Source organism: Prionailurus bengalensis, chromosome E2 (assembly GCF_016509475.1).
Source record: "Prionailurus bengalensis isolate Pbe53 chromosome E2, Fcat_Pben_1.1_paternal_pri, whole genome shotgun sequence".
NCBI lineage: Eukaryota > Metazoa > Chordata > Mammalia > Carnivora > Felidae > Prionailurus > Prionailurus bengalensis.
In genome coordinates, this window is record NC_057352.1 from 11,470,723 (window position 1) to 11,487,512 (window position 16,790).

Genomic DNA, 16,790 nt, shown 5'->3' on the forward strand with positions numbered 1-16,790 from the left:
CTTACGGTTCGGGAGTTCGAGCCCCCCATCAGCCTCTGTGCTGACAGCTCAGAGCCTGAAGCCTGCCTTGGATTCTGTGTCTCCCTCTCTGTCGGCCCTTCCCCTGCGTACACTCTGTCTCTCAAAAAGTAAAATAAAACATTAAAAAAAAATCCAACTCTGTGCAAAGCTCTGGATAGAGTGGCTTCCGAAGATGCCGCTGATTCAGGACTTCACTCTCCTTCCCTCTGGGGCTGACAATGGTCAGGGGGTAGTCCATGACTGTCCTTTGCCCTGTGTCTGCAGGTCTCCCCAAGGGGTAGACAGGCCCAGGATTCGCACTCAGGGAAGTTAGGGCAGGGGAGAGGCAATGAGGGAAGCAGTCCCCGAGGGAGGTTTGCCGGCCCTGCTTCCAGGGCTTCCCCTTGCTGTCCGAATGTGATCACATCCAGCAGCTCTTGTCCCTGTCCCTTCCCCTTCCCCGGTCCAGAGCAGCCATGGTTCCCAGCCCCCACTATCCAGCCGAGGGCCCCTTTCTGTCCACGTCCGGTTACTCTTGGGGGGAAACAGGATCACAGGCTGGAGAAAAAGGGGGAGAGCCGAGATTGTTCCTCATTCATCATCAGCACCTTGGACAGGTCTCTGAAGGGCTCTGTGCCTCAGTTTGTCAAATAGAAAGGATAGCTGTATTTTCCTCGTAGGGTTCTTGAAAATGTCATGAATTAATACCCGTAAAAGCGCTTAGGACAGGGTCTGCTGTGGGGTGGGCCTCAATAAACTATCTGTTATTACCCGTTATTATCACTGTCAACGTTGGGGTGCCCTGGGTTCGTAGCGGAAGACGGGTCCCAGCCGCCAGCATGGCCTTGCTGTGTATCCTTGGGGGGAGCGACCAGCCTTTCTGGGCCCCACGTCCCTGTCTGTGAAATGACAGAGTTAGCATTTCCCAAAGCATGATACCACAGTGGTGCATTTTACACAGTTCCCTGGAAGGAAGTTCGAAAATCTGAGTTGGGTCTTTATTTTTATATCTGTCCGGGAAAATATATCTGGATCCCCAGACCTGCACTTTTAGAGATCCATTGCTTAGAAAGAGGCTCAACTGGGCATCGCCACCCTCTTGCAGGAGGACGTCCACCCTCTTACAGCCCAGAGGTTATGGCAAGGGGTGTGGGGAGAAGGGGGTGTCCCTGACCCCCTCACTGTAGACCTCTCTCCCTACAGGCGCTGTTAAGTCAGCTGTGCTGTGTGAGGTGGGCCACCTCCCCCCAGCTTGCTGCTCGGCTCACACGGAAGATCAAGCCAGGGGTCCCTCCCCTGCCCCCCTCAAGTTCCTCACTCCATCTGTAACCTTCCTTTGTATAGCCCTTACTCACCTCCTTCCTGTTTCTTAACCCTTCCCACATTCCCCGGACCGAGGGCTCCTGCTTTTCCACGCTCTTCTCTTTGCTGGCTACCTTGCTTATTTCCTTATTTCACACTGGGGTCCCGGGAAGCGTCGGCACCCTGAATGGCCTTGCCTGGCGTTCTCAACACTCCCCGACTGCGGTCTGTCCCGTCTCAAACTATCTTGCATATTTCGCCATTTCCACACAGCCACGCTTATTTTCTCCGATCTCTCCAAATATCTCCCTTTTTATACATTTTTTTAATGTTTATTTATTTTTGAGAGAGAGAGAGAGAGCGAGGCATACACAGAATCCAAAGCAGGCTCCAGGCTCGGAGCTGTCAGCACGGAGCCCCACGCAGGGCTTGAACTCACAAACTGAGATCATGACCTGAGCCCAAGTCGGACGCTTAACTGACTGAGCCCCCCCCCAGGCGCCCCATACGAATATCTTCCTCTTAACACCACCCGTACCCCAGTATTCCCTCATTTACACTCTGACTGGGTCTGTAGACACCCCCTTGACAAGACAAAGCTTTTATTTTTTTTTTAAATTTTTTTTTCAACGTTTATTTATTTTTGGGACAGAGAGAGACAGAGCATGAACCGGGGAGGGTCAGAGAGAGAGGGAGACACAGAATCGGAAACAGGCTCCAGGCTCTGAGCCATCAGCCCAGAGCCCGACGCGGGGCTCGACCTCACGGACCGCGAGATCGTGACCTGGCTGAAGTCGGACGCTTAACCGACTGCGCCACCCGGGCGCCCCAAGACAAAGCTTTTATAATCCCGCCCCCCCCCCCCCAAGCCTCCTTCCTGTCCTAATTCTGTCCTTCCTCCAACTTTTCCCTCTCCAGCTCTACCCTTCCCCGCCCAGGCTGGCCCACAAGTCACGGTCACCCTCGTCTCTTCCCCGTGGACGACCTCCCGCCATGTTCCCCTGAGCCCCCAAGGAGGGGGCTCAGGGGGCCCGATGGCCTCCCGCCCCCCGTGGCCCCACAGCCCCCGTGGGCCAGGGGAAGTGCCTCGACAGCCCCAGTGCCGAGGATGGGCAACCGCACGTGGGAGGGCTGCCACGTGGACTCGCGCGTGGACCACCTCTTCCCGCCGTCTCTCTACATCTTCGTCATCGGGGTGGGCCTGCCCACCAACTGCCTGGCCCTGTGGGCGGCCTACCGCCAGGTGCGGCAGCGCAACGAGCTGGGCGTGTACCTGATGAACCTGAGCATCGCCGACCTGCTGTACATCTGCACGCTGCCGCTGTGGGTCGACTACTTCCTGCACCACGACAACTGGATCCACGGCCCCGGCTCCTGCAAGCTCTTCGGGTTCATCTTCTACACCAACATCTACATCAGCATCGCCTTCCTGTGCTGCATCTCCGTGGACCGGTACCTGGCTGTGGCCCACCCGCTGCGGTTTGCCCGCCTGCGCCGCGTCAAGACGGCCGTGGCCGTGAGCTCTGTGGTCTGGGCCACGGAGCTGGGGGCCAACTCGGCACCCCTGTTCCACGACGAGCTCTTCCGTGACCGCTACAACCACACCTTCTGCTTTGAGAAGTTCCCCATGGAGGGCTGGGTGGCCTGGATGAACCTCTACCGGGTCTTTGTGGGCTTCCTCTTCCCGTGGGCGCTCATGCTGCTGTCCTACCGCGGCATCCTGCGGGCCGTGCGGGGCAGCGTGTCCACCGAGCGCCAGGAGAAGGCCAAGATCAAGCGGCTGGCCCTCAGCCTCATCGCCATCGTGCTGGTCTGCTTCGCGCCCTACCACGTGCTCCTGCTCTCACGCAGCGCCGTCTACCTGGGCCGCCCGTGGGACTGTGGCTTCGAGGAGCGCGTCTTCTCAGCGTATCACAGCTCACTGGCCTTCACCAGCCTCAACTGCGTGGCCGACCCCATCCTCTACTGCCTCGTCAACGAGGGGGCCCGCAGCGACGTGGCCAAGGCCCTGCACAATCTGCTCCGCTTCCTGGCCAGTGACAAGCCGCAGGAGATGGCCAACGCGTCGCTCACCCTGGAGACGCCGCTCACCTCCAAGAGGAACAGCATGGCCAAGGCCGTGGCAGCTGGCTGGGCGGCAGCTCCACCCTCCCAGGCGGACCAGCTTCAGCTAAAGATGCTGCCGCCAGCACAGTGAGCCTCCAACTTGCCCAGAACTCCCTCTCCCCGCTCCTCAAATCTTAGCCCACATTCCCTTCCCTCCTGGTCTGATGTATGCAAACTGTATGTAAATAAGGCTGTGTTAACATTCGGAAGAGTGGAAGAAAATAGGAAAACGGTGAGGCTGGTGGGTCACTGGTCCATCATCGTCCACCGTGACCTCCTTCAGTTTATCTGTGCCTAGCGCTGCGCTGGGTGGTACTCGTGGCATAGTGCTGACCAACAACACCGCTGGCCCTCCTTCACTCGCCCACACTCCCATGGGGGAGACAGACAGTGACGATCCTGACTGGGTGGGGCTCAGACAGGGAGCCCAAAGGACTTCGGACCCAGTCTGTGAGTCAGGGAGGGCTTCCTGGAGGAGGCGACAAGGTAAATGAAGTCAAACGTTTGGTCTCCAGAAGCTAAAGACCAAAAGAGGAAAAAGGATATTTCCAACAAGGAGGTAGAATTTTTGTGACTGAAGGAGACGGAAGAAGAAATTCACTGAGTGCAGAGGGAACATCTTTGCCCTTGGGAAGCCCCTGGTCACATGAGGGAGTGAGGGCACAAAGAACACGTGTGAGTTTCTAGATAAACCGCGTTCTCCAAGTCAGGACTGAGGGCCAGGGAGACTTTCAGGACCTAAGGGAAGGGCAATCGGGGCAGACTGGCTGGAGGAGTGGCGAGCAGGGCAAGCTTGGGAAGGGGCTCAGGACAAGAGAAGGGTATTTATTCATTTGTTCAACAGAGATTTATTTATATCTACTCTCTGCCCAGCCCTGTGCTGGCTGGGGCTGGGAACACAAGGGTGACCAAATCAGCCCAGGCCCCACCCTCATGGGGCTCACGGTAAACAAGTAAATAAAAATAAATACAATGTTTGGAACTGGTAAGTGTACTGGGGGAAAAACACAGCCGACTGAGGGGACGGAGAACTCTGATCTAGAGCAGGAGGTCAGGGGAGGGCTCCCCGGAAAGCGACATTCGAGCTAAGACGGGCAGGTGTGGGGGGTCAGCCGCGTGGCTGTCGGTGGGGAAGCGGACGGCACGCGGAGGGAACAGAGAATGCGAAGCCAAGTAACAGTGGCGAAGATGGAGCAGGAGGCCTGCAGGGTGAGGGGAGTGGTCGCCGATGGATGAGAGTGGCTAAGGACGGGCCGACCTTTTGGGGGCTTTGTAGGTCCTGGTGAGAATTTTGCCGTCTACTCTGAAATAAAGGAGAGCCACAGGAGGGTTCTTAGCAGAGGAGGGATGGGATTTGACTTAAGTGTGAACAGGATCCTGCTGGCTACCGAGTGGGAACCAGTATGGGAGGCCAGTGATAGGTGACTGCCGTAGTTTCAGCCAGGAGAGGCTGTGCAGGGCCTTGTGGGATCGTGTAACACCAGCCCCTTGCCCATCCTGAGAAAAGGGTGACCACGGGGCCTGAACTAGAAGGACCTCCGGGAATTATTCCAGGCCGGTCACTGGAGAGGCCAAATGACTAGGCCAGGGTCACACAGCTGGTGAGTCAATGTTGGGGTTATCCTGGGCTCTCTCTCCCCTCTCCATCTCTGCTTCTGTTCCCAGGCCCCAGGGTGGTCAAGGCGGCCTGCCTTGGTGGATGGTGTCGCCCTCCCTCTCCCGGCCCTCGGGGGCCACGAGGAATGGCCATCCTTCCATGACCACGCTGGAGAGTGGGAGGGAGCACCCAGCTCTGGACGGGGCTTGCCCTTTCTGATAGGTCACTTCTGTCTCTTCCTCCCAATGGATGTGTGACAGGCTCCAAGCTCCTGATGCAATGTGAAGATCTCCATCCCACACACACACACACACACACACACACACACACCCTTGCCCCAGAAGAGGTTCCTGGAAACCCTTCCCAGAGAAGGGAAGAGGAGGGAGGGGGGGAATGAGAAAAAAGAAAAAAAAAAAAAACAGATTCCATGAGGAAAATGGTTTTGCAGGAGGGGGGTTAACTGATATGCAGGAAGCTGGGGCTTTGTTGGGTACAGAGAGAAAATGAGGGAAGCCTGGGATTTACGGGGCCTCATAACTTTCCCACACCAAAGCCATAAAGCTACTGGGATGGACATATAAGGGGCCAGAACTTTCTGGAACACAGTCTCCTGGGAGAATCAGATGACAGCCTGCCCTCTGCCCCTCCACCAAATGCTCATTCCCGTTTATTCAGTAAATATTTATTGAGCACCTACTGTGTGCCAGGCACTGTTCTAGGAGCTGAGGAAACAGCCGTGAAATACACAGAAAAAAGTCATGTACGGTTTGGAAGTTTCCTAAACCCATCGTGGGGGACCTCAGCCCCTGAATAGGTCTCTGGGCCTCAGACTAACATCCCAGGAATAAGGAGAAGACCTGGCTGGGACCCAGAAATCCATTCTGGGACTTAGCTGCAATCTGATTACCCCCGGAACTTTGGATAAATCCTTTTCTTCCTCTGGCTTCAGTTGGCCAGTCTGTAAATTGGGGAGGGGTTTAGTTCCAAGTAGATAATTGACCTTGAATAGGCCCCAAGTTCTGTCACACCTTCAGTCCAGAAGGGTAGTTTTTATGGAGTCTTGGCATTTTTACTAATTTAGAATAACCGGGTTCACACATGTCCGTGCCATCATTATTACAGATGGAGATAAGGAGGTCCATCTGTCTCAGGGATTTGACAAAGGACACGAAAGGAGTCTGAGTGGATGCCGAGGAAAGCCCCAAGTCCCCCCCTGGAAAGCCCCGATTGCTCTGATTCTGCCTTCTGAAGGGCCGCTTCCTCCTACACACCACTCCTCTGCCCTCCCCTCTCTCCTAGAATCTCTTAATTACCCATCAAGACTCCGTCATCCAGAAATTTCTCTCAACCCCTCCCTGACCTTGTTTATATGATTTTGCTCCCTGCTGGGTAAAGGAGGACAGTCTGGGACATGTCCTTAAACTCCTTCTTGAGCCAGCTCCCTGGGGACCCTCGCCCACCAATGGAGGAAGTGAGGCTGCTTGAGAAGGGTGTGGTTTTACTAGCCAAGACGCTGGGCTATCCCCCTTCTGCTGGCTGAGAGACCTCTGCTAGCCCCCCGCCCCGACTCCGTGCCTCAGTCACTTAGGAAAGGGTTGGATTAGCTATTTCTGGAAATGGAATGCACCCTCAGGCTGGAGTTAGCAATAATAATGTTAATACCTGTATAGCATTAAGGGCTGTGTATCGAGGGCGGTGACTGGCACCTTCTAACCACTTATCACGGCTCACTCACTGTTTTGACATTCAAGATTCGCAGGCAAGCCCTACAACTACCTAACAAGGTAAGTCCCCTTTTGTAGACGGGAATACTGATGCCCAGAAAGGTTACGTCATTCGCCTAACATCACAAGCAAGCAAAGGGCGGAGCTGGGATCCCAACCCAGGTCTGTATGACTTCATGGTCGTTTTTTTCTTATTCCCAGTGAGGGCTCTAACCTGCGGGGAAAGTGCATTTGGGACTCATTAGCCCTAATCAGGACTAATTAAGAGACTCCTTTAAGCGGGGAAGCCACCTAAGTACAAGACGTCACGAAAGAACACGGTGACAACAGCCAAAGCGGGCGTGGGAACCCAACCACGCTCCCGCGAGCGGCGGTTTAACGGCTCCGCCCCCTGACCCGCCTCACTTCCGCTTTTTATTTGCATATTCAACGATCGGACGTCAAGCGTCAGCGTCGACGCGGTGACATCAGGGGGCGCCCCTGCAGTGCCCCCTCCCCGAGCGTACGCACGTACGCACGCACGCACGGAGACGGACGGGCGGGGGAGGAGGGAGAGATCCGAGGCGCCCCGCCCAGTCCGCAAGGTTGCGCGTGCCCCGTGCGACCGCCAAGATGGTGGTAGGCGCGTTCCCTATGGCGAAGCTGCTATACCTGGGAATTCGGCAGGTCAGCAAGCCGCTTGCCAACCGCATTAAGGAGGCCGCCCGCCGAAGCGAGTTCTTCAAGACCTATATCTGCCTCCCGCCCGCTCAGCGTGAGTTTGACCCCCACATCTCTCCAACCTTTCCATTCTCCAACCCCTCTCTGGTGGTTGCTCAGGGGATGGACTTCTGTTTCCAACCAATCACAGCCCGAACCGGCAAAGCTCTACAGCCAATAAGGAGGGTTCGTGGAAGAGGGGCATGCGGGTAGCCCAATAGTAAGAACGGCCGTGGGGCAGGGGGCAGGGCAGGGCGCCCTCGCCCGAGTTAGGAATATCAGCCAATAGAGGAAGAGAGCACGTGAAGACTGACGTCGAGACGAGCCCATAGTGTAGGGGGCAGTAGTAATATGGGCGGGACATTCTGGGACTGAGAGGAACTAGGGGCGGGGCCAAGGAGAGACTTGACCGGGTCGTTTGCCAGGCCGTCCTTATAAGTTTGGGTACCTAAAGTTTGTTTTCCAGGGCCTAGAATTCTTGGTGCTTTGGTATTTTGTGAGGCCTCTGCCAGAGGTGCAGATCTTAGAATGGAAAAGCGTCGGGTTTCACAGCTACCAGAGTGCTCCCCTATCACTTCTCTCTTTTGACCCTGGCACTGTTACATCCCCATGTCAGGGAAGGGAAATGACTCCCCCAGTTTACAGCAGAGAACATTGAGGCCTCGAGACCAGAAGGGAATTGCCGAGGTCACACATGGGAGTTTGGGCCAGAGTCAGGACTTACAAAACCCTGCCCTCTGGATTGCCCGCGCTAGTTTCTGGGTTCTCCCACTGCCTTTCTCCCCAACACTGTGTCTTAGCACCGTGGTTTAGGAAGTGGCTTCTTGGGTCAGACTGACATCGCTTCTAATCTGGGCCCCACGCCTTCCTGGCCAGGTCACTCAGAGCTTCAGTCTTCTGTGCAGCGGGCATTGTATAATAGCAACATTTCATGGGCACTCACTTTGTGCCAGGCTCTATGCTGAGCACTTCACAGGCCTCCTGGCATTACATCCTCACAGAATTATTCCCATTTTGTGGGTACGCTACGTGTTCATTTATGCTGTCAAGAACACTTCGGTTGTGAGGAGTAAATGGCTGTAAAATGTTAAGTCAGTCTGTGGTACTGAGCAAAGGCTGTTGTGTAGATGTTATGGATGCAGAAAAGAAGAAAAGGCACAGAATCTTGGCCTTGGGGATTTTGCATTCTTGGGGCGGGGGCAGGGGGAGGCAGATCGTAAAATAAGTAGTTAAACTATGAATTCTAGTAGATAGCAGTACTTGCTCTGGAGGAAGCATCAGGGCTGCAAAAGAACTGTCTGGGGGAACGGTTGTAAGTTTAGAGAAGGCAGCAGGGAGACCTCAGTGAGAATATGGGGAGAGGAGGGAGCCAGCAGTGCAGTTATCTGGAGAAAGAACATTCCTGCACTTGCAAAGGCCCTGAGGTGAGAGTTTGCCTGATAACGTTTGACAAGCAGTGAGGAAGCCAGTGTGGCTGAGCAAAGAGACAGGGTAGAGAGGAAACTGAGGGTGGAAAGGTGGGGGCAAGTTGCTCAGGGCCCGTGGGCCACTGCAGTGCTTTGGTTTTCCTTTTGAGTGGGTGGGACTCCCTGGAAGGTATCAGCAAAGGAGGGACAGGATCTGAGTTATATTTTAACAGGAGCCTTTTGGCAATCTTAGGGTAAAGGTGGCTGCAGGGAGGAGTTGACCACAGTACTCTAGGTAGAAGGTGAGTGGGGAGGAGGACGCCGTTTCTGGAGATGTTTTTTCACCTGGCAAACCCAGGGGCGCCCGGGGGGCTTAATGGGTTGGCCGTCCGACTTCGGCTCAGGTCGTGATCTCACAGTTCGTGGGTTCGAGCCCCGTGTCGGGCTCTGTGCTGCCCGCTCAGAGCCTGCAGCCTGCTTCGGATTCTGTTGTCTCTCTCTCTCTCTCTCTGCCCCTCCCCCGCTCACGCTCTGTCTCTCTCCCTCAAAAATAAATTAAAAAGAAAACAAAAGCACTTTAAAAATGTCAAACCCGCAGAGCAGTTGAAAGAGAGAATGGTGTAGGGGCACCTGGCTGGTGCTTCAGATGCTGATCTCAGGATTGTGAGTCCTTCCGTGTTGGGTGTAGAGATCACTGAAAATAAAGAAATACACTTAACAAAACAAAAAGCTTAAGTTATTTAAGAAAAAAAGGAAGAATGGTATGATCATCAGTTATATACCCTTTACCATCTAGTTCATCGGTTATTAGCTTTCCACAAGTTTGCCTTGTTTCGCTCTCATATATATATGCGTGTGCATATGTATACACACGCTTCTTTTTCTAAACAATTTGAAAATAAGTTGCGGACATAAATATTGTAGTCTGTGTTTCCTAACAACAAAGACATTCTCGTATATAACGCAGCACCGATGTCACAAATTTAACATTGATAACAATGATATTGATAGCAATATTACTTAATATATAGCTAATATTTAATACATAGCTCATTTTCTGATTTCTCCAGTTATCCCCAAAACGTCCTTTTTAGTGCTTTATTATTATTTTTAATCTAGGGTCTGCTCAAGGATCACGCACTGCGCCTGATTGTCATGCCTCCTTAGTATCCTTTAATCTATGACGTGGTTTAGCAATCCAGCCCACTGCCTGTCTTTGTAAATAAAGTTTTATTGGCACACAGCATATTGTCTGTGGCTGCAGAGTTGGGTTTTAGGGCCCACAGGTCTAAAATATTTACGCCGTGGCCTTTTCAGAAAAAGTTTGCTGATCCTGCTCTATGATGGCATTCTTTTCTTTTCTTTTCTTTTCTTTTCTTTTCTTTTCTTTTCTTTCTTTCTTTCTTTCTTTCTTTCTTTCTTTCTTTCTTTCTTTCCTTCCTTCTTTCTTTTCATGACGTTGACATTTGGAAGAATCCAAGCCAGTTGTCCCAGAGTGCCTCACAGTCTGGAGTTTTCTGATTGCTCCCTCTGATTTGATTCACACTGAGCATCTTTGGCAGGAACACCACAGACACGACAGTGTGCCCTAAAGACATCACCTCAGGGGGCTCCTGATGTCTGTCTGTTCCGTCATTTGTGATGGTAACTTGGATCCCTTGGTTAAGGTGGTGACCACTAAAAGAACCTTTCCTCTTCCCCTTAGTAATGAATACCCAGTAGATTTGTTTGGAAGGCGGCGCTGGCACGATCTCCTCTGGATCGGGTGTGACATGACTGCCAGGGGGGCAGGTTGGACAGAAAAGACCAGGAATTCAGCTTGGGATAGATTTAGTTAGAGGTGCTGTTAGGCGTTAGAGTGCACGGACTTCTTCTGTATTTACACTCTAAAAATCGTGTCGTTTGGTATTTTCCCTTTGCTGTTTTCCCCTTGCCGTGGCCCCCAGCCTGTGTGAGCAGAATTTTCCAGATCCCGCGGCAGCTGTGCGTTCTCCTGGGTCAGGCCTCCGGGCGCCGACCAGCACATCCAGCATCTGCGCCTTTGGCTGAGATGCTTTGGACTCAGCAGGGTGGGCCTGGCTGTGTTCTCACAACGGAGGCCGGAGTGGTAGATACGTACTTCTGAGGAAGGAACAGTGAATACAAGAAGCATAAGTCATCGATGATACGCTATGTTGGGGAGGCGAGGATCTTTTTACTTTATGATTTTTTTACTTACTTACTTGGGGAGATAGAAGTTTATCGGACACACACTGTAAGGGGGCAGCAAAAGAGAGACCGGCTGCTCCGCGGCAGTGGTGGGGGGCTGTCGCTAAGGGGGGAGAGGGAGGAGGTATGGGAAGGCATGGAATTTTACTTTTTCCATACGGGTGCCCAGTTCAGTAGCCCATCGGTCAGCTGGGGCCTGTGGATGTCCTGAGGTGGGTCACCTCGTGAGCCTGTGTGCATTCAGTCCAGTGGTCCCTACGGGCCCTTTTCGCTTACTTGCTTTTCCACTGCTCAAGCCCGTTGCCTAAAAGCGGCCTCTCCATTCCCCGCTGACAGATCCACAATGACAGGTCTTTGGCATTTAGGGGAGAGAGGCCTCATCCTCAGTAGCTGCTTCAAGCTGAAGCGGGGTTGGGGGGCGCCGTCCCTGCCTACACTTGTCGGCCCATCAGGGGTTCTGTGCCGTTACGGACCAGAGCACGGTGTTCGATTAACATGCTGATAGGCGATTGGAGTGAAATTCCTCGGTGGCCAGGTCCACGGGATTTAGGGGGAGGGGACCCTCCAGTGGTATGAGCCGGAATCCTTGTTGAACCGTGCCTCGTACATGGAATTGTTGGATTCACTCAGACGTGTAGCAACATGCTTTCCCCATAGATCAAGATGGTGGCCGGATCCACAGGAACAAAGGAAGAAAAGGGGGGGGGACCCAAAAGAAGCAAGGTGGCTGAAGTCAGCCAGGGTCAGAGACGGGTCCCCACCAGCCCATAATGTGTGTGGATTTGCCCTGGACGAGGTGCCACTGCAGTTGTGCTGGTCGTTGGGAACGGAGGCCTCGGGGAGCGGGAGAGCAGAGGAAAGGGGTCTCTTGCCCTCATAGGCGCGGACAGTCCAACCTGTCATCCCTCGGACGTTCCGACCACACGCGGGAGCCACCCTGGCCAGAGATCTTCAGTTGTCTGAGGAGCACTAGGGTTAGGCCGCCGAAGGGCCAAAGAGAGGAAGGAGATGGAGGGAAGGATCCCTCTGAAGGGCCAAAGGGGAAATCCCTCACCCTTTCGGGCAAGGGCAGCGTGGCTGGTTCCCCCTGGGGCTTCGGATCCTCACCGAGGAGTAACCTTGACCGTCAGTCAGTTCCCCAAGGAGGGTAGAATCGGTCCACGAGGGAATGTCCCAAGAAATTCCTGGAAAATCCGGATGGCAGAGGGTTCCCATGAGGGCCCGCAAATGTGGGGCAACCCGGTTGGGTGGAGGCCAGCAGCACCAGCGATGAAAGAGTTCACGCAAGTGGAACAGAGGAGATAGAGGTTTATTGAATACACTGCACAGGAGCAGAGGGCGGGACAGCAAGGGAAAGACTGTCTGCCAGCAAGGATCTTTTTATTTATTTATATTAAAAAAATTTTTTTTTAAATGTTTGTTTATTTTCGAGAGAAAGAGAGAGCGTGAGCAGGGGAGGGGCAGAGAGAGAGGGAGACACAGAATCCGAAGCAGGCTGCAGGCTCTGAACCGTCAGCACAGAGCCTGACGCGGGGCTCGAACCCACGAACCATGAGATCATGACCTGAGCCGAAGTCGGTCACTTAACTGGCTGAGCCACCCAGGTGCCCCAAGGATCTTTTTAAGCAAAGATTTCTGCGGTGGGGTGAGGGAGAGGTCGAGATACATACGTTTGGTGATTGGTGATGCCAGGCATGTTGGGAGCACTCTTGCAAAGTGTTCTGCTGACACTTCTGGGGGGGCCGTGGGGTGTCCCTGGGCAGTGGGAAAATCCCGGTTTGTTTGTGTTTATTCCTAAAATACTGGTCATTTTTCCTGACTTACTACTCACAGTAGGCGGGATAATTGTCCCCTAAAGTTGTCCACATCCTAATCCCAGGAACCTGTCGAATGGGTTAACTTCCGTGACAAAGGGGACTTTACAGGTGTGATTGAAATCAAGGGTGTGGGAACAGGGAGAGAGGGTCCTGCATCATCCAGGTGTGCCAGTGTAATCATAAGGGTCCTTATAGGTGAAAGAGGGAGACGGGAGAGGGAACGATTTGAATATGCTGCCTTGCTGGTCTTGAACACGGAGGAGGGGCCGTGAGCCAAGACATGCAGGCAGTCTCTAGAAGCTGAAAGAGGCAAGGAAAGGTATTCTCCCCTGCCGACACCTTGAGTTCAGCCTCCTGAGATGTGTTTCAGACTCCTTACCTCATAGGTCTGGTGGGGAGGGTCTGCTGCGTGCAGGAACACCCCTAGCAAAGGCCTGGCACGTTCCAAGTTCAATAAATAGCAGTGTGGCTCAGTGACCAAGCACCCGTCCTCTGCAGCTGGGCTGCCTGTGGGTGAGTCCCAGTTCTGCCACTTTCTTTGTGACCCCTGGCAAGTTACTTAGCTTCTCTGGGCCTCAGTTTTGTTGTCTGTATGTTGTATTGTTACAGCGGTGCCATGAGTTCATATCCACCACAGAGCATTAAACGGTGCCTGGCCCTTAAGCACCACAGAAACGTTTGTCGAGTGTATTACTGTTTTTCCCGTCGCCATCACCATCATCCTCCTAATGCTAAGCCTTCTGGTGGGATCCTTCTCACTGTGCGCTCCTGGCCCGCTGTCGTAGAACGGTCAGGACTTCCTGCCTCGCGATGGTAGCGCTCCCCCTTCCTCAGCCAGCTCTCACAGGCTTACCACGGGCAGAAGGATCTGGGCTTTCCCCTGCACGTTCCTAACTAGCACGGAGCAGTTATTATGTGTGTCTGGTTAGGAGCTGGGATCAGAGTTATCTGAGTAACGAAAAGCGAGTCAAATAGAGAGAGGGCTGTGTGGCTCAGGAGAGGGCCTCCTACTACCTGATGCTTCCCAGAATGTTTAAAGCGTTCTTTGAAATGCATGGGGTACTTGCGAGGAAGGAAATGGACTCCTCCCAGAGCAAGGAGCCAAGGAGGGGAGTAAGTACTGAAGCCGCCTTACACTCTGGGGACGTTGACAGAGTCCCGTGGCCCCGGGGACAGGAGCTCTCCTGTGGGAACTCTGGGCAGGGGACCATCTTGTGCAAAACCAGATGCCAGGAACGGGGTACCTTGAGGGAAAGGGTGAGCTAGGAAAAACCCACCCTGCAGAGGAAGGCACAGCCTTAGGGCTAGAGGCAGATTTAAAAAAGTCTCCTGTGAGAATTTGTGGCCACTGATGGTCCCTCACGTGGGTTTGGGGCCTGAATTATACTCCTTTTGAAAGGCCCTGGAAACAGCAAGCTGCGAATGAACCCAGGCTGTGTGCGCCTGCCTGACAAGGACAAACGAGCCCTCCCTGGAGGAGTCCCCTTTCTGCCTGAGCCTTGGAGAATCCCTTCAGGTGGCGTCCTGGCACATCTGATAAAAAGTTACGTACTGTGTGGAGAACCAGGCACCATGAGCGAGATCTGGAAACACTGTGGATATCAGAACGATCAGATGTGGATGTAACATACCTGTCTTTGTATATGAAAGGGACGCATTAGGAGGGATGTGAAAACATGAGTGCCATCAGAGATTACCAGGCAGTTGGAAAAAGAGCCAAATAGAGCTTTGAGAAATGACCCATACAGTGGACGTTCAGAATTCAATGCAAGCACTAACCGATCGCCAGATTAAACACAGCTGCCGAGAGGACTAGTATGCTGAAAGACATCTCAAGGGAAAGAAGTGAGTGGTGTGGGGCACTCCCCTTAGCTGCCCAGGAGTGCCACCTGCAGGTCCTGACTGGGTCCATCTGGGGAAGGAAGGGCTGGACATTTTTATTGTTACCACTGTCCAGAGAGGATCCTCCTGGGCCAGAGAACATTTGAAAATCACTTCCCTGGGGTCTATTTATAATCTCCAGAGCACCACATGAGTTATGTTGCATGACAGCCAGGCTGCTACTGGTGACCTCCAGCTGCCGCTTTTATTATGCTGTCCCGTTAAGGAAACATGTTGCACGTTCTCCTCGTGTGTGTGTGTGTGTGTGTGTGTGTGTGTGTGTGTGTGTGCAGTTACCTAGTCATGCATAGTGCTGACATATAATACTGTGAACATATACTGTGTGCACTTAAAAATGTTAAAAAGTTGGAAGGTGTGAAATTAATATTTAAAAAATAAAATTTTTAGGGACACCTGGGTGGCCCATCGGTTGAGCGTCCAACTTCGGCTCCGGTCGTGATCTCGCTGTTTGTGAGTTCCAGCCCCACTTGGGCTCGCTGCTGTTAGCATGGAGCCTGTTTGGATCCCCTCTCTCTCTCTGTCTCTCTGTCTCTCTGCCCCTGCTCCCTTTGCACTGGCATCCCCCCAAATAAATAAACATTAAAAAAATAAAAAGCAAAATAAAAATGTTTAGTTTATTCATGCCCCCCCCAAATATTTTTCCTCTTGCTAAAAATATTTTCCCTCTTGCTAAAAATATTTTCTTATACAGGCGTTGTTAAATACGTTTGGAAACTCTCTGTGAGAGTGTAGTTTTGACATTCTTTGTGTGGGGCGGTCAGAGCTGGCAAAGACCTAACAGAAACACAGAGAGCCAAACGAGAGAAGTGTGCTGTCAGCTCTATTTAATCCCACTGCTCATCTTTCAGCCCCACCCTTCCTATGCAGAGGCATTTGTTGGATTATGCTTGCGCTCACATTGTTAAGTTTTTAGTCCGTGGCTTCTGAGCAGGAGTCTTTTTTAAGAAGCCGTTTTGTGAGGGCTGGTTGATTTGCAACCCGGGAATATCCCCGGGAATCCATTTGCCCGGGCTGCAATACGCTGAGTGGACAGGAGAGGGCGCCTGTGTCACCCTTTCAGCATCCGGGGTTGCTGATGGCACCTGCCTGCTGAGAGGGTAGCTCCTCTAGCTGTCTATGCCTAGGAAAGCCCAATTTCTTCTCCTTTTCCTCCTCCCCTTCCTTCATCTTGTTACTCTTCCTTTTCCTTCCTCCCTTTTCCCTCCTCCTTCAAAACATAAACATGACCAGAAGTCCTGACATTTTCTTCCTATGCCCCAAAGAAACCTTACCTACTCTTTGTTCACCCCTCCTTGAGCCTCTCTAGTCATTTCCTGAGAGGCCTATCCTGATGTCTCCGCCCCCCAGGATGTGCCTCTGCCCCTCACTGGAGTCTTACCCCGCTTCCAGCTTCTTGGCTTCTCCTCTTTTCCTGCTCTCCAGCTCCAGTTGGCCCCACTTCAGACCCCTAAGCCCCCATATAGCTGGCGATTTCCTCGGGAGCCCCCTTTTAAACAGTTTTTTTTAATATTTATGTATTTTTGAGAGACCGGGCGTGAGCGGGGGAGAGGCAGAGACGGAGGGAGACACAGAATCCGAAGCAGGCTCCAGGCTCTGAGCTGTCAGCACGGAGCCCGACGTGGGGCCTGAACCCACTAACTGTAAGATCATGACCCGAGCTGAAGTCGGATACCTAACCAGCTGAGCCACCCAGGCGCCCCGCCTCAGGAGCGCCCTCGCTCCCCCTCTGTACTAAGCTATCCTTCGGCTGCCAAACCCACCTCGGTCTTGCGCCCCGAGAAGATATTGTTAATAAGACAGTAAAGAATAACATAGGGGCACCTGGGTGGCTCAGTCGGTTAAACGTCTGACTTTGGCTCAGGTCATGATCTCACAGTCCCATGAGTTCGAGCCCTGCGTCGGGCTCTGTGCTGACAGCTCAGAGCCTGCTTCAGATCCTCTGTCTCTCTCTCTCTGCCCCTCCCCTCTTCAAAAAGAAATATACAAAAATAAATAAAGTAAAACACAAAATCTCATTCAAAAAAAAAAA

The 16,790-nt window shown here is 52.9% G+C and overlaps 2 protein-coding genes across 2 annotated transcripts in view; both read left to right on the forward strand.

The window, feature by feature from the left end:
• Positions 1–2,137: 2,137 nt before the first annotated feature.
• Positions 2,138–4,385, forward strand: GPR4 (G protein-coupled receptor 4). The gene has a single exon (XM_043600513.1). The coding sequence runs from the start codon at positions 2,411–2,413 to the stop codon at positions 3,497–3,499; it is 1,089 nt and encodes a 362-aa protein (XP_043456448.1). The 5' UTR covers positions 2,138–2,410; the 3' UTR covers positions 3,500–4,385.
• Positions 4,386–6,564: 2,179 nt separating this feature from the next.
• OPA3 (outer mitochondrial membrane lipid metabolism regulator OPA3) overlaps positions 6,565–16,790 on the forward strand; it is a 48,865-nt gene continuing 38,639 nt past the window's right edge. The window contains exon 1 of the mRNA XM_043600518.1: positions 6,565–7,483. Within this exon, the coding sequence (XP_043456453.1) occupies positions 7,342–7,483 (142 nt within the window). The 5' untranslated portion in view covers positions 6,565–7,341. The remainder of the gene's footprint in view (positions 7,484–16,790) is intronic.